We start from the raw sequence: 23823 nt of genomic DNA, 5'->3' as shown, positions 1-23823 counted from the left end.
AAATCTCTATACGGTTTGGGTTTGATGGTCATGGCACGTAGAGAATGTCTAAACCGCCGGTTATAAGAAGGCGTGGACATTCGATAAAAAAGAAAACAAAGCGTGGACCCAAGAAACATTCAGTCGTACGCAGAAAGCATAAGAAAGCTGTAAAGCAAAACGTATCGGTTAAAAGAACCATATTCTAACATGGCATTACTCCATTGCATGCATCAAGTCAGAGTTAGACTTATTCATGGTTCCTCTGACGCAAACCGTTATTGAGAAAAACGGTTATGTTAGAAGTGCCTCCTTTATCAGCTATATCGGACTCTTCACCTTTGGAGTTTTTTTTATAGCAGGGAATGGCGATGATTATGTCGACCTAAATAACACGCTGTTGTATCTATGTCTTAAAATAACAAAACCTCACAGCAACGCTTTACCGGACGATGCCAAGGTTGGCCTGATAAATTACCCCGGGGCCACTATATTTTCACAAGTCGATGTGAGCCTGGGAGATCGTTTGATACCTCAGAGTTCGAGTATATATCCTTATCGATGTATCATCGAGAGTCTGATCAACTACAGTAAAGATGCGCTGGAATCGCTTTTCTCTGCCGGGCTTGTTTTACAAAGACACAGCTGGTCATATGGACGTGACTGACCCGGTGACCATAACCGGGGTCTGAAAAAGAGGGCCTTCTACACAGTGAACAGCAGAGTGGTGGAACTATTGTCGCCTATCCACAGCAATATCTTCGGACCCACTTTATATTAAGTGGCCTTAACTACTATGTACTTACATTTAAATTAATCATTTGATACAATGCACTTATTGTGTACATACATGTTTTTACATTGTATTTATATTTTAAAAACACCTGCATGTAATTACATATGTAATTAAATTATGTAATTACATTTATAATTACACTGTTGACCCATCCCTTACACCTTACCCCTACCCTTAAACCTACCCATACCACCAAAGCTTTCCCTAACCTTACCCGTATCCACCTCACTAGCAGCAAAAGTGTTTTGCAATTCAGTATGAACCCAATAAGTACATTGTACTTATTTTTTTAATATGAAAGTACATAGTAGTTAAGGCCACTTAATATAAAGTGGAACCATATCTTCTTGCAAGAAAAATTGATGTTGAATGGGATTGACATTAAACTGAGGATGATCAGAGCCAAAGATGAATTCTGTCTGATGAGAGACGGTGATGTAGCATACAAATTAAATATTATGTCAGCGAGCCTATTTGTCAAGAAAGTCTCTGTATCACCCCGTTAGACTGGGGCATGCCCAGGCTTTGATTTCAACCACTGTAAAGTACCCGATAGATCGAGTTTGTTTAAATCGAGTAAAGTTCTCTATAAATCGAGAACACATACCCCACCCTGCTACCAGGTGAACACTTGTTTGGCTGTTTATTTACATAGAGGCGGTACGGGGTATTTTTTCGACAGTTTTGGAAATCCCCCCGACAGCGACTGCTTTCCAGGAGCCATCAAAAACTTTCTGCTAACCAACGCATCTTAAGTAGTATATTCATCCAGACGTGTGCAGGATTTCACATCGGCTACTTGCGGGCAACACTGCGTGTTTTTTTCTGTACCATTTGATAAACGGATGTAGCTATAACGATGTGCTGAAGTTGTATACCGATATTATATTATATATATTAAAAATGATAAAATGGTAGCGTACTTTGTGAAAAGATTAAAACCAAATGAGTGTAATGAAAAATTCTCATGTATTCAGTGTGCGCAAACGCGTAATACTCGTATGAATCATGTTTGAGTTTTCAATTTGCATCGATTATAAATAAAGACTTAAAACTGAAATCTTTTTATTGTGTTTTTATTTCAAATTTTAAGCAGACTGAACATATACACGCCATTACACAAATCAAATATTAACAAACAAGACATTTCAAAATTCTAACCATTGACTTCAACTGATAGACGGTGATTTGAACGCGGAATCTTCCGAAGCACCCGACCTAAGCGCTCTTTTTCTTTTTGTTTTTTTAGAAGGCGTTTCACATTCTGCTGTAACAATATCAGAAGCAGTCCCATATTCTAGGTTAGCAGTACCATCTCCCTTTAAAGATTTAATTGTCTGTCTAACAATATAATTCGGCACTGTAGAAGATCGTAGGTTTTACTCTGCAAACGCGTGTATAAACTCTGACCATCCTGGGGGTCTTCTGTCATCTCGTACCTTTTGCGGCGCTGTGACACCTTCAGGTATAGTTGATGGTCACTTGTCTTTATGGTCGGGTTTGGAATAGGGTAGCGACAATATTAAAACATTACTCTCACGATTGCCTTGCTCAGGATGTTTGTGTAAAGTTTAGCTTTTTCATACTGATTCAAATCAGACCTGAGTAAGATATTTCTTATGGACTTATCCAGATCGTTCTCTACAACCTATTGAATATTTTGAACATTCAATTGAACATTCTCATTTTTCAGCTTTTACAGCTGATGTTGCGGTACTAAATACATTTTCTCATCATACTCCATCCTCAACCATGTCTAGATGATATTAAGCTGGAAATAAAGGTACTGCAATGCTAAGGAGTGGTAAAAAAAAATTCTCCAGTCTGATTGAAGACTCGCTTAATGGCAGATAGACCAATTTTTTTTATTGGCCACAAATGTAATTTCCTTTTTTCTCCTTTTAAGTTTTTGGTACTGTCGCCGGTTTATAGGAATCGTACCATAGAGAATGTTAAGGGCCACTTCGCACAATGTTAAAATTAGTTCGATGGATGCCGATTGTAAAATAAGCCATTGTTGTTTAGGCATAGCTTAATGTATCAGTTTTAATGTGGTGGATGTTTACAAAGTCTGGCAGACATGACGGCCGATCACGTTCTTCTTTTTTTCGGGAGATAAACCACTTGGCGGTCTGAAAGCAAGGCGGTTCTGAGATGGTATTGTTCAGGAGTTTTTGCTTTATAGTCTATCATTAAATATCCAAAAGGCCTGCTGGTAGCATCTTGATAACACTCCATAAAGTATTTTGCATTTCCAGGACACATTTGACGTCCTAGCGCCGCTACTTGATTGCCATTCAATAAATTTTGTACGACATAAATAGCGCTGAGATTACGATGATGTACAAATTGAGTGAAAACCTTTTCGAACTGTTTGTTCTCACCTGCTTCATTCATTAGATCGGCCAGAATCAAAAGGTTTGTTTTGGTCACAGGTAATAAATCATCATCGAGACTCAAATTTAATGGCATGCAATTTCAGTAATTCATCATACAAAGGCTGCCAACAACTGTAAATATATACAATGTTTTCAATTTTTTTAGAAATCATTTTCATCACATTTTTACGTCGACGTTTATTATACACCACCTTAAACCTTTTAACGACTAATTTGTCGTGCAAAGTGAGAGTTTTATTTATTTCTCACAATGTTTTCGGTGTGGGCCAGGATGCATTGCATGCTGTCACGTGCAGTCACATAGATTTCAACCAGACCAATAAGACTCTCCAACAGAATAGCTTGGGAATTTTTAGCGTTGAGCTTTATACCCTTTGCCTTCATGCATACTTTACCTTTGGTGGTATGATACCCATAAGATTTTGGCCCACTAGAGCAAAATTCCGTAATATAATCTTTGTCGTCTAACTCATTCGTCAGCTCCCCCAAATGATCCCCCAGAGGTAGGTCCCAGTCGCCCTCCCTTGATATGAAAATAACGCTGTCCGTGTCTGAGTATAACAAACAGTCACAGAGTTTGTCCATGAGTTTGTACAACTCTAAGCGTGCGTGAGTCGTAGTAAACGTACCGACAAACACATTAATGTCATGAGTCTCACGAACTTCATCTTTTGCAAAGCGATGCTGGACGAGAGCAACTTGGTCCGAGATGAATGTGAAATATGACAGACTGTCAGTTTTACCAAAAACAATTCTAGTGAAATGCTTGGGGTCTATCACAAGAGTAGTCTGATGCAGATTCTCCCTCATAGAGAACTTCTCCCAAAGAATATTCAACAATAACTTCTTGATAGACCTCTGCGCAGGGTTGTGGGAGATCTTTTCAGGGTCGAGACGAATACCCTCTTTCTCATAATCAGTGTTATGACACTGTTACTTTAAGATGCACAATATATCTGGAGACGGAGTGGGTCAGACATGATTTAGACCACTTCATTAAGTTATGTTTTGTAGAAAGCCTTTCTTTAAAGTGGATTTCGTTTTGTAAAAATTGTATCTTAATTTTAATCAATGTTTCATCAACCAATTGCCTGGATTTTATAAATAAGAAGCAGCACAATGAGCTATGAAGCAATATCCTTTGTACCGCGGCTGTCTGAAGTGCGTGATTAACTGTGCTATACAGCCTTCTGCCACAATATTTTCTCCTTCAATAGTGATCGCATAGACAAAATTGGCTATATGCTTTCCATTTTGATAACGCGTTTCAAAATCATAGAAAATGTAATTCTTGTTAGGTTCCTTGGGTGGTATGGGTTGTATGAAGCATTGGTGTAGTCCATGATCACGCAGATCTTCACCGCAATGGTTGCAACGGTTGGGACTACATTTGTGTTGTGCCCCCACACCTCGACCTATGACGTTGTATAGTTTGTTACACAGTCTGCAATGTTTTATGGTGTCGCACGGTGCTTTTTCCCATACAGGGTTCATCATAATTTTTGTATGTTTCTAACGCACCGGCATTCATCCTGTAAAAAACAACGATTTTAATGTCTAAAAGACTTTCAAATGAATTTAAATCACCAAAACCAATTTTGTCTTGAATTGAGAAGCCTGCGTCATTGTGGATGGACGCGGCCAGTGTTTCTAACTCGTTGTCGGGCAATTGCGGATTGAGGAAATGCGCAAGACAGATAGAGAAGCATAATTTATTTGTAATATTCGTGGGGCAAAATAATGACATCTTTTTGCGTTTGATGACCTGATCGAGTGCTAAATCTGTGAGTTTATGATGACCGCCTCCTTGTTGAATAGGTAATGAAAGAGAAGACCCCCTGAGGGTCATAATGATTACGCTAGCATCACCGCAGATGTCTCTAGCAAATGCCACTATTTTGCTAAAAGCATTGTGTAAAAATTTGCGGTGTAATGCTAAATCTGTAGAGTTAATCTCTCTTACTATTGAAACGGGATCTCGGTAATATACGGTAACCACTTACTTCCCCGCCCTCACGAATCAAAGTATCAATGTCCATATGAGCTGGATTATTTACCCAAATGTCAGGGGGGCAACCGAAAGACAACAGAAGATGCTTTTGGAAAGGAATTTAACCATATGTGAAGGGTGACAATCTCTCTGGTAAGATGTTATTTAAACAAACTTTTAAAATGTGTGTGACAGTGCTGGCATATGAGTTTGTATAAGACGACAGGTATAAACATTCCATAGCATTCTGTTTTTGTCTCACACTGCTAATGGTTATTCAATTTTACTAAAACCTATAAGAGCGTGAGGGGTAACTTTAGGCTATTGGTTTTATTAGGCTATTTGGCTTATAGTTTTAAATAGAATAAATCACCAACTGAATTATCTGCCACAACCTACAGAGGTCCAATAGCGATCTTAACTCATAGCGGGCAGAGCGAATAAAATAGTTATGTCACATGTGTTTGCTTAGCTCAAACGTTGTTTTTACGAACCAAAAAGCTTGGGGTACCCTTAGTATAAATAAAGTATGCATGAAGGTGCTTATAGAGAGAGAGAGAGAGAGAGAGAGAGAGATTTTTAGACTTCATTGCATTCTGCTATTCAAGTTAAGACATCAAAATAGTAAGGAGTGTTTTTCCCCTGCTCTCTGAAAATGTGAGTTGTTTTATAAATAATTTTAATACTGTTTTAGAAGCATGTTTAATTTTATACAATTTTAAACTTTTAAAAGAAGTGACTGTTATTCATTGAACCCTTTGAAATATACTAAATATACTAAACACCAATTATAAGTAATCAACAGTTTGAATTACTGCGATTATGGAGTTTTAGGGAAAAGTGATAGAAAAATATTCATGTCTATAAAAGGTCTCCACAAAAACATGGACATGTCCACAAAAACCTCTTATGCTTTGACAAAATTAAAATGAATATTCAACTACTTGATAACCTCATTTTGTGTGTTTTATATTTCATAAGCATTTTGTAAACCAAATTCATTCGAACATCATTGCACAAGGAAATCTTTTCCTGGCATTATTACGATGTTTTAAAGTTTCCTATGAATATTGTAAATAAACAATTCTTATTTAATCTTATTACTGTTTTATTTTTCATTCTTTTAACCACTAGCAAACCCATGCAGTAAAATCTGACCCATTTTAAATCTTGAGACTCAACCGATTTTTTATTTCATAAAATATGTTTATTATTTTAGCGTCATAAAATGACCAGAGCAAGCCGGAATGCAGATGCCGTCACATCACACCCTCAAATATGGCGTGTCAGAGTTCAAAAATTACCCTCGACTTTTAAATTCATCCGTCTGCCATTTGATCACCCAGAAGACATCCTGACAGTTCACAGGTCAACATCGCTATTCAAAATATGTGGACAAAGGTCATATCAGGCCCCGGAGGATCACCAACAATGTCATAGGTCATTGGGGGTGATACTACAGTCAACCATGGGAGGGAGATGGAAAAAACTTTGTGGGCGGCCCGTGGGGGAGGGGGATGTCATGGGTGGCCCCAGAGGCCACAGAGGTCAGACAGGTCAAAGGTCACGATCCATCAAATCTGACAGGTGGTCCAGGGTATCACTATTGTCAAGAACAAATATGGTCATCACTAAACAATGAGTGCTCATAAAATGTACTATTTAAACAATATGAAAGCTGATCTCGCTGAGGCCAGTGCTGAGTGGGAGCTATAGGGTGGACACTGACCACAGATGATTGATTTGCAACTCTGTACCCGCAGCTAAAATACAACAAAACAAGCATAATTTCCTCTTTATTTTGGACAAAATGGGACATTTGATTACAACAGCAGTTGCTTATATCTGTTAATAATTAATAAACTATAGCTTGAATTTACTTCAGTAAACATAGATGAAACGATCAAACTGCATATACCTCTCTATAAGACTCTGGTCGACAGCTGATGATGTAACACCCAGGTAGGTGATATTGATTGGTCATGTGATAATGATTGGTCAATTAATAATCTTCAATCTGATTGGCTGAAGAGTACGAATGATTGGATGCAGTGGCAGGGGAGTCTCAGAAATACACACACAAATCCAAGTTGATTCACACGCGAATGTGAGGATAAACTTGTGAGTTTCAAACATTCAAAACTTTTGTGCACAGTTGTATGTCTATGAATTGTTTTTTGTGTGTGTGAAATGTATTTTATGAAAATATATAATTTTTTGAAAATGTATAATTTTTTTCAAGCATATGAATTAGGTTTCACGCATGTGAAATTGGCTATGCGTGTGTGAATCATGTGTTTTGCGTGAATTATTATTGAGGCATTTCTTGGGTCTGCAGCTGGATACTATTGGAGAGTTACGGCTGCAGCCAGCCCCTACTGCATATAATATGTGACAAATTTGCTTTCTGTTATTATCTACCAACACAGCTAAAAGAATTACCGCTAGCGACTAGCTTAGGTCTCTCTCTCAGCTGTAAGTAAGATGACAAAACGAACGCAATGGTGTCACCCTTGTGGTTGCGAAAATAAGGTGAATAACAAAAATAAATAAATACAAAAAAAGGGTGAATAACACGCGAGAGCTTCAACCTGTCACTGCAAAGCCAGAGTAATCGAACAAGCGCTTCAATCAACGATTAACCAATGGTAAGCAAGACCAACCCACTTAATTATCATACATGACAAAGAAATGTAAGAATAAATATGAAAATAAATAATAAAAAAAAGTTGAAATAAATAAATGTTAAAATAAATACATCTGGAAAAAAATAGTTATTGGAATAAATAAATATAAAAATAAATGAATGAATGCATAAATATGTAAATATAAAATAAATGGAAAAATAAATAAAAGAATAAATAAATAAAATTAGAAATAATTAACACTTAAAAGCAGAAAACAATAAATTAAGAGGGAATATATATATATATATATATATATATATATATATATATATATATATATATATATATATATATATATATATATAAAAATGAATAATATTTCATCAAGTCGTTTATTCATTTATTTATGTTCCTATCATCACATGTATTTACCTATTCATTTATTCATTTTTAATTTCTGCAGGTTTGTTCCTCCAAACAAGTCCAGGATTCTGCGGTGAAAAGTAAAGGTTTGAGGAGGCGTGAGAGGACACACTGGATGTTTTCGCTTTAGCGATGCAAACAGCCTTCATATTTTAAATAATTAAACTAATGTAAATGATAATGTTTTATGAATCAGAAAGCCTCTTTTCAGACATTTACTGTAATCTACCTGATCAGAAAAATTATTTATTAGGAACATTTTAGTGGGGCACGTGCAACGCTACTGTGTGAAAAGAGAGAGAACGTGGAGTGAATTATTAAATGATGTTTCACAGGTTTATCTGAGTAATTAACTTATCATTCATAAACAAAAAAATAAAAAACTAACAAACAAAATTAACCTTTTTAACACATTTATTAGCCTCCATTAAACACTTCTAATGGAAAGTAAATGAATCAAAGTAGCTTGTTTCTTCTACATTGATTCTTCACATGCTGGTTCATTTCACACACACAAAGGGCTTATATTCCTGACAGTTCACATCATTCCAGTTGCCATCTGTTGAAAGACAGAAAAAATATAATTGTTTTTTTTATCATTTGTGTATTATGAAAAAGCTAAATAATGTTTATTTAGTATGGTATTAGTATTTGATGTCTAGAAAACAATCAGCAACATGTTTTTTGTGATGAATGTTCACAAAACATTTTTAACTGTGATGAAAAAGTTATTTTCTAGCTTCTGGATATACAGTATGACATGAAGCAGTATCTGCTAATCTTCTGATGGTCTAACACAATTCAGATTGACGGATCATTTATCATGTTATTTCATGAGCATTAACAGAAGTTACTTACTGACAGAGTTCATCTCAACGCAGAGCTCATCTTTACCGTTACTGGGTTGTCCAGGCGACCATATTTTATAGTTAATTTCGGTTCCATCACTCCAGAACCAAAGTCCCTCCTATGAACAGAAGAGAAAAAAAAGCGTTGTGTTTATGTCCACAGCTTTACATGACTTTGTTTGATCTTTATTTATCTAAAAGATGATTCCTCATGAACCCTAACCCCACTTTAAACATGTCAGAAATCTGAACAGAAATGAAATTATTTCACAGAAAGGTTATCAGTAAAGAATATGTGAAAACTGTGTAAGAAAGGGTTAAATCACTCAGTTATCTCTATCAGCCACACTATTTCACATCATGTTTCACAACACAAACACTGGAGTATGACATCATCATGGTGAGCGGTGCCTCTCATGGCTGCCAATGCACTAAACTAACTGTTCTGAGGAGCAAAAATAAATGATAAAAACACATCTATGCTCATGCATTTTGAAAAATGTATTACATGAGTTTTAATGTAACTGTAAATGCCCAGTAACACAGAAAGAATGATGGAAAAATGATTGCATACAGCATTACGGCCTCCGATCCAGGTACGTGTTAATCCATAAGTTGTGCGTCTAATCAGGTTCTTTATGAACATGTACTCCTCATGGCTGTGTACAGAAGCAAGGTTCCCTTTATAATAGACCGAACACGCATACTGTAGAGGCAGAGACATGAGCAAACACAATGTTATTTTAAATGAATCTGCCAAAATCTGTGACATGCCTTCAGTTACCATCAAAATAATGTTTACTCACTGTGCTGTTTATTTTTTGTTTATTATTTTACCCGTGAAATATAAAATCTGTCATTTGTGATGGGACTACTTTTCTAGAAAAGGTTCTGGTTATACTGTTTGTTCACATCCTGGAGCCCATTGTAATATCTTTACTGTTAACATATATTTTGATTTTAACCTGAGGAACAAGTTGAAATGACTTTCCTATGATAACTGACAGATGTCACAGATGTTTACAGAGTTAATCCAAGAATATTCTTATTTTTATGTCATATCAAAAGCTGAATGTATCATACCTCAGCTGAAGCCCATGGTCGAAGCTCATTATAAAACTTGAAGCATCTGCATCCAAAGGCAGTCCATCCTGTCGCACAGGCTGTTAAATGGAAATTTTGTTTGTTATTATGTTGTTACCTTTTAATGACCTTTCATGAAATTAAATGAATAACTTTCATTTAAAGGTACACTATGTAACTTTTGGCCCTTTATCAGTTAAAAAACAAAAAGGCATGCAACACTGTTTCAGTTGTGCTTTGTATGACTGTGGAGATGAAGGCGACGCTTCACAAAAGATGCTGTACAGTGAACTCTGTTAGAGAGCTACATATGGCAGTCTATCTGGTCCTGGAATTAAATACCTCACTCATCTGTCGAGTAATAAAAACTCCTTAATCACCACAACGCTTTTACATTTCAAATCCATCAGTTCTCGCCATCTAAAGCCGAGCTAATGTTGATTCTTGTTTTATTACGAGCTCTGTCGCGTTCTCTTTTCTCTAGCAGACTCTCCTCTGTGTTTGTTTAAAACGAACGATTCTCCAGAGGTTGGAGATTCAGCTGCTCCATCTCTTCCTTTCCTGCTCTTGTGACAGCTAACCTGTGCCACTCCCACACCAGACACGCGTCAAAGCGGCCAGAGCAACTTTTCTCTATTTACGGATGTGACTAGACACGCACAGGTGAGTGATGTATGTCAGAAAACTGTTCTGACAGGTCTAAAATATAAACACTTATAATAGACTTACCATAGTGAATCAGTGCATCATGTTTTTTAAGAAGGATTTATGATGTATTGACTCATTATTTAAATTTAGTTTATTTTAAAAAGCTACATAGTGTACCTTACATAAACAAAGGATTTAAAATAGCTTCCAAGATGCTCTTTAGATCATTTTAAAGCATGCTGGAGAACATGATCATCAGGTGTTACATACACTTGTTAAGGTGGAGAAATGCACAGGTTTTGAACATTTGTACTGTACTAGACATACACACTGACAAGAGTAGAAGACAAGAGAAGACTTACCGCCACAATGTTTCATTTCAACAGGACGCGTTTCCACTTAAAAAGAAATAAATACACATTTTTAAAACAGAACTGCTAGCAGTAGTGCTACTACAACTACTAATAAATATATACTGCAAATTAACAGGCATATTTTGGTGTTGTATATTATTGTCAAAATTAAGAATATAATATCATTCATAAGAATCAACAACTTTAGCTGATATAATGATATAATTATTGTTGTTGTATTGTCTTAATATTATCATAATAATTCAGAGACAAACTCATGTGCACATATTGTATTAGATCATTCCTGCTTCTGATCAGTCATTACAGAGTCCCAGATGTGCTTCAATTCATGGTAAAATAACAGTTGTGATGTGAGATGTGGAATAATAGTTTTACCTGAAGCATTCAAAGCGACCAGAAGACAGATAGACAGATAGACAGTCCAGACCGCCATCGTTTCTCAGAGAACACTGGAACTCTGCATAGATTCAAAACACAATCATACAAAAATAATTATTACAAAGATTTGTATTTTTGTGACAAGACCCAGTAGATCAATGTGTACAAACAGTGTTTTTATATAGTTTGTACTTGGTGGATCACAGAGCCAGTGCAAGACGAGCATTTGTGGTTAAATTTTCAATTTTCATTTTTATGCAGACAACACCCATATTTATATTCATTCAAAACCTGGTGATAATACGGCTGTTGGCTTTCTAGAACATTGTATCTCTAAGATAAAAATATGGATGTCTCATAATTTTCTCTGTCTCAACAGCGACATGCTCATCGGTTCACCCCAACAAATTCGCAAAGCTGATGCTGTAACCTTAATGGTGGATGGCTCTGCTTTGGAGTTTTAAACAAAATTAAAAAAAATTGGGGGTGATATTTGATGCAAATTTAACATTTGATCCTCATGTACAGAATATGGTCAAAACTTCATTTTTTCATCTTAGAAACATTGCACGATTGTGCCCCATGTTATCTTTCTCAGCGGCTGAAAAACTGATCGATTCATTTGTCTTTTCTCGCATCGATTATTGTAACGCTCTGCTTGCTGGGGTTTCTAAATCTACCCTAAACAAATTGCAGTATGTCCAAAACTCAGCAGCCAGAATCCTGACAAGGTCCAGGACAAGTGAGCACATCACTCCCATCTTGGAGTCCTTGCACTGGCTCCCGGTCAGGTTTCGCATCGATTTTAAAATTATCATGCTCACCTACAAGGCCTTGCATGGTTTAGCACCACAATATCTGTCCGAACTTTTAACTGCATACACCCCAAGACGCAATCTTCATTCTTCTGATTCTGGCTTTTTAATTGTTCCTTCAACGTGTTTACGTTCTATGGGTGACCGGGCTTTTTCTTCTTTTGCTCCCAAACTCTGGAATGTTCTTCCCAATGAGATCAGACATGCTGACTTTTATAGTGTTTTTAAATCTTCACTTAAAACTTATTTTTTTAGGCTTGCATACAAGTGATTATTATTATAAATGTGTTCTGTTTTGCTTTTTATATAATGCATCTTTCTCTTTTAAATTTGCTTTAATGTATGTTTATTGTATTTATATGTTTCTGTGAAGCGCTTTGAGATGTAACTTTTAAAGGCGCTATATAAAATAAAGTTTATTATTATATTATTATTATTATTATTATTATTATTATTATTATTAAGAGTAGATTTGTTTAGACTCTTATTCCTCATCTGGGATCATGTAGAGCCCTTTGAAACTGAATTTAAACTGCAATTTGGACCTTTAAGTCTGAATGAACTAATCCTGTTCGCACACTTAGTAAAAAAAAAAGAAACAGAAAAACATTTCACTTGAAAATAGAAAAGGTTGTACTGTTTTTTGTTTGTTTGTTTGTTTATTTTTTACTGATTGTCATACTTTCATAATGCAATAATCTCAAGCTTTTGAACAAGTGCACTACCTCAAGGTGGTTTTGTTCATGTAAAAATAAATCTTATTGTCATGTTCTTGCCTTGTTATATTTATCTTTTGATGATTACAATTTTAAGGCCCGATTGCTCTAGCAGTTTTTTCCCTGTGGTATTGAATATCAATATCAGTATCGTAGGTATAGTGTCAAAGTTAGAAATTCCAGTATTGTGACAACATGAAATGATACATATATTTCCTTAACACAGCATTGTCACAAACACAGAAGAGGACAGATGAGGTGAGCAGCAAACAAACAGTGCTTTATTGGAGGTATTAGAGAGCAGGCTAAAAGTGAACAGGTAAGAGGAAACAGTCACTGAATGGCAGATGGTGAACTTAGCTGGTGGTAATACAGTCCATGTATTGCAGTGAAGACGGTGATGCAGGCTGAGTGGAGAATCCAGGGATACGACACAAGGAACAGAAGACATGAGATAAATCAGGATCACTAGTAAGTAGTGATGGCCGATTTCAAAACACTGCTTCATGAAGCTTTATGAATCTTTTGTTTCGAATCAGTGATTCGGAGCGTGTATCAAACTGCCAAAGTCATGTGATTTCAGTAAATGAGGCTTCATTGTATCATCACGTCAACAGATTGAAATTGGTTCATCGGTAGAGGGCGATGATAAAGTGAAAGTGAAAAGAGAACTATTGAACAAGTTTCTGTGGGCTTTACCTGATCTCTGATCAGTTTTATACATTTGTAGATGTTTTAATTAGACATTAGAATAATTAAAATGAATGATGGTAGTTATTAATCTCTTATTTGCCTGTTTATCTTGAGCCATTGAACAGAGAAACAAGCCTTGAAAATTGATAAAAGAACACATATTATACAGACACTCTATATTCAATCTTATTAGATGATTAGTTAATTGCATTTGATAGATTTTACTTTCAATAAAACATTTGCAATACATTTGTAAAAGGTTCTGTTCTGACCACTAGGGGTCACCGTGGAGACGGGTGTCAGATTGTTTCGAAGCCTCGACACATTACGACACATTTCAACTGCTTCAGTGTTTCACGAAGCCTCGATCTGCCTATCACTAGCTAGAGTAACAGGTAGGGTCGTGAAGATTATCACACAAGTTGACGTACATTAGACATACTGATACACATCGACAGGACCAGACAAGGGAGTGCAGGAGAAGAGAGTCTTTATGGAGAGTGCAGGTAATGATGTGCAGGTGTGGATCAGGAGGGATGCTGGGAAATGTACTGTGGGGAAGGTGACTGAGCTGGTGGCTGATAAGCATGCATAGTAGGAATATTATTAGATACAAACATCTGGCTTTCACTTGTCCACATTGGGAGCTTAAGCAAAATTCTTAAAGCCAAAATATGTGCCTGTCCATACATAGGGCTGTCTCTGTCAGGATTCTGAGAAGGAAGGACACAGACGCAGGTGATATTTTTTAACAAAAGACAAAACACAAGACAGGTGAGAACACAGTTCAGACATTAGGGCAGGAGAACAGACTGGTCAGGGATGAGAAACTCCAGGCTCTCTGCCGACGGTGGAAACTTGACAGTGGCTCAAGGAACCAGAGGATTGGCATTGGTGAGATGAAACCAGCACTAGAGTGACTGCAGGGGAGTCAATGAGGGTGGAACAGGACACAGGAACCAACACAACACACACACACACACACACACACACACACACACACACACACAGACTCAAAAAGACAAAGAAATAAAACAAGACTGCAACCTTGCAGGGAACTAAATCCAGCACTGACTGACAAGATCTGTAAGAAACACAATGAACTCAACAAACCAGCAAAGACATGAGGGAAGGAAGCACGATATAACGGGAGCAGAGCACATGAGGAACAGCTGAACACAATCAGGCCAATGAGAACTCGACCCTTGCGGTAATTTTGAGTGGCTCAATAGCGTGATATTATCACCATTTATTATTTATTTCTATATGAATAAGTGTTACGACGTGGCATGAAAACAAAACTAAACAGAGCACTGAAACAGGAAATGAAGTGAACAAAAAAGAATGTCAAAATAACGGTCCACATAACAGAACATAAACCTGACAATAAGCTGATTAGGCTATTGTTATGTACACCAGTTAGTTCCAAACCTTGAATCTCACTTGACGAGAGGCTTTCTGCTGATATTTCTCCAGTATCAGCAATGCTTGCCTTTGTGTGTTCTAGAGAGACTGTCCCTCAGTGCAGTTACATTGGGACTGTCTTTGAGCAAATCCTCAAACCGTTCATTCAATGAACGCGGATTCATTCAAAGATAGATGTAAAGGTGTTGAATATTTTAATTTTCATCTCCACTTTACAAGGGTCAGCTGAGCTGTATTATTAACAGTTTCAATAGCATTGATTCACTGCACTGACCAACGCTGATGACAGTCATACAATAACATTGAATACATTCCACAGGCAATAACGTATGGAGCCCCGCACATGATCATTCACGGAAATCGTGTGCACAATGTTCCCTCATTTGAATGATTAACAGATTAACAACGCACATACTGTAGAACATTGTAATGTTTAATAACATTTTATGACAATTAAATTTAGCATTGAAGAAAAGTAGATTTGTGTTATGCTGTCAATAATAGTTCTTAGAGAGAAAATCAGAATTGGCAAAAACAGCACTGGCAGGTCACACTTACAAAAAAACATCGCAATCGGCCAAGATAATTGCAATCTGTGCATCTAATTAATCCATAACTGCTTCTCAATCAAAACGTAATTAAATCATTTAACCGACTTAAGCCCTGATAAACTTCATTGAGGTAACCTTCTCGAACACGACTCAACACACACTTCTACGTGCAACAGCCTCAACGCCCGTCAAAAATAAAAGTCTTCCAAAAATAATCACTTTTCAAAATGACTTAATCACATTCTGCTTGCATCATCGATGGTGTATCCTCCAACATTAGCTACTGTTGAATGCATTAAAACATGTTAAGCGCTTCTGCATTGAGCATTTTAGCATCATTAATTCACCAAACAACATAAAACATAATCTACATTCTGAATAACCAAATAATAATAATGAAAAAAATCTAAGCTCTGTTCTGGAAATGTTCCAACATAACTAACATTCCCAAAATGCCCCACAAATCAAAAATGATTAAATGGGTTTTAGTCGGCTAAAAGTGAAATAAATGTAAATGTAGAAAAGTCAAACCTCAGGAAATGTGCTCCGAACAGCAAACTGAGTGTTTCTGCTGGATAGTATATCAGAGATGTGTCTTGTTTTCTTGAACTCTTGATGTATTCTTTTTCCACTACATTGTGGGCTTAAATACGTGTACTCATGTTACGTAAGATGCGTGTCAGCCAATCAGAAAAGATCTGCATGTTACTGAGATGTCTGATCTCTCTAAATCACATGACTCTCAGAAAAAACACCACAGAAGTAATACCACAATTGTTCGAAGCCATGTATTTCATCTTTCAGATGTCTGCTTTAATCATTATCTAATAATTTGCAAAGGTATCATTGTGTAATGATTTTACTTGTTGAGGCATATGACTATTAAATAATTGTTAAGTAATAAGTAATATTAGTAGGGTTGTCAACCATAATCATAACCACAATGATATATTACTCAATAATGACCTGGAAGCTGAAATACATGTCTTTGACCCATTAACACATTAATGTACACTATTAGTAAGGAATTGATACCTGATGACACTTTTAATAATTAGAAATTAACATGTACATAATTCTTTAATCACCAGATATACTAAACAGGGTATTTTAGCATGAGAATGCAATTCCAAACAATTGGAAAGTTTTGCGCTGGTGAAAGCTGTTAGTAAATCTGTTTCAGACCACGGATACTCCCACCCACACCGGTCCCGTTTGGGATGTTGATTCTCAGTTGATATCAGCAGAAAACAAGTTAGAAAGCTGATTCTGATCATGCAAGTGTGAATCTTTTACTCCAGATTCATGCATTAAACACACAAACTTCATTCAGTTATTTCTCATTTTGAGTCACACTACACAAGCCACTGATCAGGACATGGACAGTCTCTTTAACAAATAAAGATCTGAAGGTAAATGTGGCTTGAACCAATTGCAAACATGACATGCAGTCAGCTCTCTAAAATTTGTTGGGTTATTTATTTATTTTTTTTACCCATGTTCTGTCTTCTTCTAGCACTCTTGCTCTTCTTCACTGTAGTCTTTGTCTATCTCATCTCCGTTGGTGATTTCAACACGTTTTCTTCACCCCATGTATCCTCTCGATAAGCTCTGTTGTTGGTTACAAAACATTAAATTCAGGAACCTAACTTTCAAAACTTTTGCTCATCTCATGCTGAGTCAAGTCAAATACATTTGTTTCTACATTAACACCATTTTAAGGATTGCAGGTACTTTCTAAGCAGCTTTCAAACATATTTATATGGCTTTAACTTAAAAGCAAGCAAATAACATTTCTTTGCAAAAGGGGAATAACACATAAACTCACGCCATAGCGACGGCTTACACTCGTAAGTATAAATCAGCCTTAATCTACTGGTCATAATGATTTCAAGAGAGTCCACAATAAATCGAAATATAATATTTATTCATCAGGTAAAAGTGTATCATGCCAATTACACAAATAACCAATTAGAAGCCAATTCAGAAATCATAAATACATGACATCAGTTGCTCAAAGATGACTCTAAGAGTAAAAATTGCATATAGACACAGTGGTGGATTTGTGTTTTTTTACATTCACCCATCACTGCATTGGGGCTTCTGGCTACAGAAGATCCCACATGACTGCTTTGCACTTTCCCTTTAAATACCCAGACCAGAACAAAAGGATTGTAAATATTTACTACACCAACACCTGTTCTGGGGGAGAGGAGTGGGTTTTTCAACACCCAAAAGGAGGACAGAATTCTCCTTAGTTTTCAATCTTCTGCACAATACCAGTGACTGCTGTGAAATTGAAACCATTTTGCCAATCGCACTGAGACATTTAAAATGATACCACACATGAAAGGAAAAAACTATAGATCCACAAGATACATAGAATATTTGGAGAACTTTCAGTGACTTGAGTCAGGGGGAAAGGAAGGAGGGTGTGTCCAGTGTCAAACTGTATTCATATCAATATTATTATGAATAGATTTAAAATGTCTCTCATGGTTCATTATAGGCTCAATGTAAAGTATTTAGCAGATTCTGTTAGCACACCTGCTCTTAATAAGCAGAATAACTGAAAGACAGAGAGACAAGAAAAGAAAAAAAAGAGAATCATAAGAACTACAACTAATTTGAAGCCACAGCCTTTTGACCCCTTTCACAGTTTACAAACATGTTTCTTTCATACCTGTATAGAAGTTCTTGCTGGGAATTAACAGGTTTTTATGTTTCATTGAAAATAAAAAAAGTTTGTATTTACCATTATGGTGATCACTGTTTGCTTTAGTTGAGAGCTATACCCTTGACCCTAACATTTGTTCTTGGGCCGTGCGCTCTCTTGTCCGCATGTCCTGTTTTATGTTGGGAGCGTAGCGTTCGTATCATGTCTAGTTCCGTTTCGTGACGGGATTCGGACACTCCCTGTCCTGTCTTTATTGTGAGCGGATGGTTGAGTGTACTTTAACTTGCCGTGTGTTCTTGTCTCATGTTTTGTAAAGCGCCTGGTCAGTTCTCTCATTGTCTTATTTTGTGTGAACACGTGGTTTATGGGTTCTCTCATTAGCTGTGTGTTTATGTCTTTTTTCTAATATTATCAATCTTGCAAGTACAGAAGTTATTACTGCTGTGCTGTTTTGAAACATCTGTGGTTAATTATTAAGCTTTATTTCTCATTATTTTATCCTCTGTATCAAATAAATACCTAAGGTTGTGTTTGTTTTCTTCTAAGAGGGCCGAAAAATAAGCATCATCGCTCTGCTGCAGAATTTCAACGGCATCAGTATTGATTCCATGTGACAATATTAGATCTCAAGTATGATTACGACGAATGAGTGGGTCCTGACACGTGTTGTCTAACATTAATAGAGTTTAGAATGTCTGTAAATGCCAATCCCAGTGCATGTTTTTCATTATCTACATGGATATTAAAATCACCAACAGTTACACCTTTATCTTCAGCTAGTACTAATTCTGACAGAAACTCAGCAAATTCTTTGATAAAGTCTGTATGGTGTCCTGATGGCCTGTATACAGTTGCCAGCACAAATGTCAAATGGGACTCAACACTTAAACTAGATAGAGTTACATAAAGCAGTGGTTCCCAACCACGTTCCTGGAGGCCCCTCAACAGTGCACATTTTGCAAGTCTCCTTTGTCTGACACACCCATTTCAGGTCTTGAAGTCGCTATAATGAGCTGATGACCTGAATCAGGTGTGTTTAATTGAGGAAACATGCAAAATGTGCAGTACTGGGGGCCTCTGGGAATGTGGTTGGAAACCACTGACATAAAGAACCATCACTTCAAAAGAATTATATTTGATACTAGACTTTTGAGTAATAGTGAAGATATTACTAAAAATTACAGCAATGCCTCCCCCTTTGCCTTTCAGACGAGGCTTGTGATCTTGGGGTTTGGACTCATTTACATGCACAATAATTATGCAAGCTGATATTTTTACAAGCCCATTTTACCAATTCCAAACCACATTAATCTTAATAACTACAATTTATTTTGTATTTAATCATTTATAAGTGATGTATAATTGTTAAGGAAAGTTGGAAGTAAAAAAACGCCTTATATTCAGTTGTGCATAATTATTAAGTAGGCTAAATTGGGCCATAAAAAGAGATTCAACTCATACTGAAAAGTAAAAATTAAAAAATGCTCATGAGAAGGACGCAATACTAATGCAATACTAGAAATTGCTAAATTAAGGTGTGACCAATGGACAGCAACAGTGAAACCGTTACACATCGCTTATCTTTATTCCACCTGCTCTCTTTCTGCTGGTTGTGTAAAGCTGTGGTGAAATCATTTCAGTTTATTTAGTAAAGAATGTGTGTTGTTTAAAGTTCATAGTCATTGTTCTGACTTCATGAAGATCATCAAACTGACTAGAACAAACTCTTTGACATGATATATGATACTGGATATCAAGGGTGAAACTCTTAATAATGTTGACAGACAATAATCTCATTCATTTGTCAGTCATGTGTGGGGTGAACTATTATTTATTAAACAAATGAACCAGTAAAACAAAATGTTAATTTTTAAATTTCGTGAGTTTGTGGCTTTCTGTTTAAGACAAGAGAAAGTGAGGGCACATGAAGCGCAGTTCATGAAGATAGAAACAAACTCAAGAATTTATAATTTCTGTGAGTTTCACATTTTCCTGGAAAACCAAGTTAACCCTCAGGGGTCTGAGGCTGATTTGGGGCCTGGAGAAGTTTTGACATGCCCTGACATTTGTGCTTTTTTCAGTTGTTCATAAACATATTAATGGAAAAAGTGTCATTACACTATATTCAGCACAAACTAGGCTACAATAACATGTAAGGAACACGTATGTACATGTTTGTATTTTTGAAGGAATAATGTTTATGCGTGGTTATTGAAAAAAACTAAAAACTTAAGTCACTGAAATAAAGCCAAAAAATATATATTAAATCTGTGTTCACAAGACTTCTGGGTATTAGAGGTTGTAGACTAGAGTTTTTGCTTCAAAATTATGTAAAAATTATCATTCCTACTCCTTCATATAAAACAATAGAGAGATTTAAATTTTCTAAAACATCTTTGGTCAAGAAACACAGTATGTGTGGAGGCATGAATAATCATGAATAATGGATGATTCTCACCTGAGAAAACAAAAGAATCAGATAAAGAACTCTAATGACCTGCATAAATAATGAGCTCTTTCAGTCAGGTAGGCTGTGAAAAAACCCTGTTGATCATGTCTCAGCTCATCATAATGTAAATCAAACATACAGAAAAAACAGCAATACTGTGAAATATTATTACAATTTAAAATAATGGTATTCTATTATTAAAATATAATGGATTTCTATGATACAAAGTGTCTGAACAGTTATGTTACCTCTATGGCATTTCATATAGGCTTTTATCTTAAAAGCATGCACATTTGGAGAAATATTGATGGATTCTCATGTTTATGTCAATTTTCTATACAGAGGAGTAATATTTATTCAATATTTATTGTTATCACTATGAACGCTGGATACTGTTTCAATTCATACTTGCAGCCGGAGGGCGCTCTGTGCACTTTTAGTCCACAAATGCCAATGCTAAAGAAGAATAGGCAATCCAGGAAATAACTGAACTAACAGAGGCCAGAGATCGCTAACTATGGCTATTCAAAACACTTTTCAAGACAATAAATACACGATTGAGACGATGAATGCATGTATTGACTGAATTTGCGTCTGAATAGCGCTCGCTCCGTGGGCGTGGCCACATTAGTGGATAATGAGCTGAATCAAGGACTTCTGACATGTCTCTCTTTTCATACAGATTACATAAACACATAATGTTTGTTTTCAACGTTTCTTTAGACATATGTGTCATTTTTTTTTGTCATTAGTATTCATAAGTTACAGTTCATTTTCTGAGAACTATCAGATTGGAGTTTGTTCAGAGAGAGACGAGAGATCATGCATCATGTTAGTTTTCTTTATTTTACAAAAGGCACAACATTTTGTTTTTACTCTGAGTGTACAAAAATAAAAGAAGATATTCCACAGATTAAAATGGTGTATAGCTCTTAATTGTATGTGCAACATTGACGGAGTATTTTGAGTCTCTTTCACAATAGTTTGAAAAAAAAAACGCGGCCGACCCGAGGGAGTTAATCCACCTCGTTTTCAGCAGCTCAGATTTAGGTAGTAAATGAAGAGAGCTATGTGGATTAATCCATCCAGCTACAGAACACCTAAAATGCTTGGGACACATTCTCATCAGTGCAGCAATGGCGGACTCACTGTGAACGCGCTCAGGGCGGTTCTATGTTCAAACTTAAGTGTCGGTCAACACTGTGGGTGGGGCCTGTGGCTTTTGTGACGTCACACTGCCAGGGATCTGGAAACGGCTTGTTCTGGACACTGCTTATGATTTTTTTTTTTTTTTCTCCGTTTTAACACCTATTTGCCACTTGTTTGTCACCTGTTGGAGTTTGGGTTCCTTGCCGCTGTCGCCTTTGGCTTGCTTAGTTGGGGACACTTGACATTTGACTTGACATTTGATATTCAACAGTATTCTTGACATTTATTCAACAGTGCTTCTGATCTGCCTGCATTGACACTATTCTTTAAGAGCTGCTGTGCAGCAAAAATTATGTACCAGTTATCAATGTAAAGCTGCTTTGACACAATCTGCATTGTAAAAAGCGCTATATAAATAAAGGTGACTTGACTTGACTATGGGGATTAAAAAAAGGAGTGGGTGGATTTTTATCATTATAGGGTGGTTGTGTACACACACTGCCAACACACATTTATGTCCAAACACCAGGCAAAAGTGAATTGTGCATAATAGGTCCACTTTAAATTATTTGGTTCAGTGTTTGCTGTAAGCAAAAAAAGATCTCTGTAGAAAAAACAATTGCTTATTAGCAGGTAATTATACTGGAGCCCATTGTGAATGTCATTCAGTTCACTTGGGTTTTTATAGGCCTATGCGTGCTTTAATTTGTCATTCTCAACCTGTAAATCTGGTGAGCATCATCATGTTCTTCAGCATCATGATGAATGAATAAGGAATGAAGAATAAACACCAACCTCTTTGTTCTTCAGTATCATGATGTTTCATCTGCAGGTTCTGGATCACTGGAGCTCTCTGTCCTCTCCTTCCAGATGCTTTTTTCACAAAAACAAACACGTTTCACCAGACTGCACCAAGTACAAAGACTAAATTACATGTAAAATAAATAAATAAAATGAATTACACTGATCATGTAAATCAAGTTCCCATTCAGTCGGTCACGTTCGATGTACGTCAGACAGACCGACGAATAGGAATCTCGCCAGAGAGGCCAATCTACTTCGAGTGTAACTAAACGAGCCAATGCACATTGGCATGCAATCATCTGCATCAGCTGCTCGCCTCGCAGCGCGGGTATATAATGAGTAGCAGGTACGTTGCATCTTCAGCTTTTCGCTTCGGAGCCGAACTACTGAGCAAACACGGTGGTTTCTACGAGCGAGTGTTTGAAGAACGGACTTCAACGAGCCAGCTCTCTCTCTGACTGCTCTTCTCGTCCGGTGCAAGAGGAACAGCACAGAGCGGGGCCGATTTTTATTCTTTGCTTTCGTTTTTGCCTTTTTTATTTGAGCAAAAAGCTGTGTATCAGTGTGAAGGCCGTTTTCACGGCTGGTAACGGTGCGCTTTAAGAGCGCTAAAAGGCTGTTCTTACAGCTGGTAAGAGCAGCGTCTGCAAAGAGAGTGCACACAACAGGCTGCACATTCCCTGTCTGTGCTGCAGCGGCTTTCCCCTGCTTGCTTCGGCACTGAGAGAGTTAGTCCCTGAAAGAGCTTACACGAGTAGTTCGCGTCTTTTTAAAGATGTCGTTCTACTTGTGTGCTGCTGGATGCGGTCGTTGCCTGGCGCCTCGGGATGGTCACCAACACTGTATCGTGTGCTTGGGCTTAAGGCACGCTGAGGCGACGTTTGTGGACGAGTCATGTACCCATTGTGGGAAGATGACCGTCTCGGAGTTGCGGTCTAGACTCCAGTTCCTGCAAAGGGGCGGAGTCCCAGTGCCGCTGCCTCGTTCCAATCCTCCTCA

The 23823-nt window shown here is 36.9% G+C and overlaps 1 protein-coding gene and 1 pseudogene across 1 annotated transcript; both read right to left on the bottom strand.

Moving 5' to 3' along the window:
- LOC125278694 overlaps nucleotides 1-23823 on the bottom strand; it is a 368525-nt pseudogene that overhangs the window by 163283 nt on the left and 181419 nt on the right.
- Nucleotides 8611-16392, bottom strand: LOC125248273 (galactose-specific lectin nattectin-like). The gene is made up of 7 exons (XM_048159996.1): nucleotides 16277-16392; nucleotides 11543-11624; nucleotides 11156-11191; nucleotides 10146-10225; nucleotides 9637-9768; nucleotides 9073-9181; nucleotides 8611-8773 (listed from the first exon to the last, which is right to left on the bottom strand). Exons 2-7 carry the CDS (start codon nucleotides 11598-11600, stop codon nucleotides 8715-8717), a joined length of 474 nt encoding a protein of 157 aa, XP_048015953.1. The 5' UTR covers nucleotides 11601-11624; nucleotides 16277-16392; the 3' UTR covers nucleotides 8611-8714.

This window comes from Megalobrama amblycephala, linkage group LG1 (assembly GCF_018812025.1).
Source record: "Megalobrama amblycephala isolate DHTTF-2021 linkage group LG1, ASM1881202v1, whole genome shotgun sequence".
Classification (NCBI taxonomy): domain Eukaryota; kingdom Metazoa; phylum Chordata; class Actinopteri; order Cypriniformes; family Xenocyprididae; genus Megalobrama; species Megalobrama amblycephala.
This window is presented reverse-complemented; position numbering and strand designations above follow the sequence as displayed.

Coding starts and splice junctions, on each gene's coding strand:
- LOC125248273 (XM_048159996.1), bottom strand. CDS start 11,600: ATGGCGGTCTGGACTGTCTATCTGTCTATCTGTCTTCTGGTCGCTTTG. Junction 10,226..11,155: donor TGAAATGAAACATTGTGGCG/GTAAGTCTTCTC, acceptor TCCATTTAACAG/CCTGTGCGACAGGATGGACT. Junction 9,182..9,636: donor GGATCGGAGGCCGTAATGCT/GTATGCAATCAT, acceptor TTCTGTTCATAG/GAGGGACTTTGGTTCTGGAG.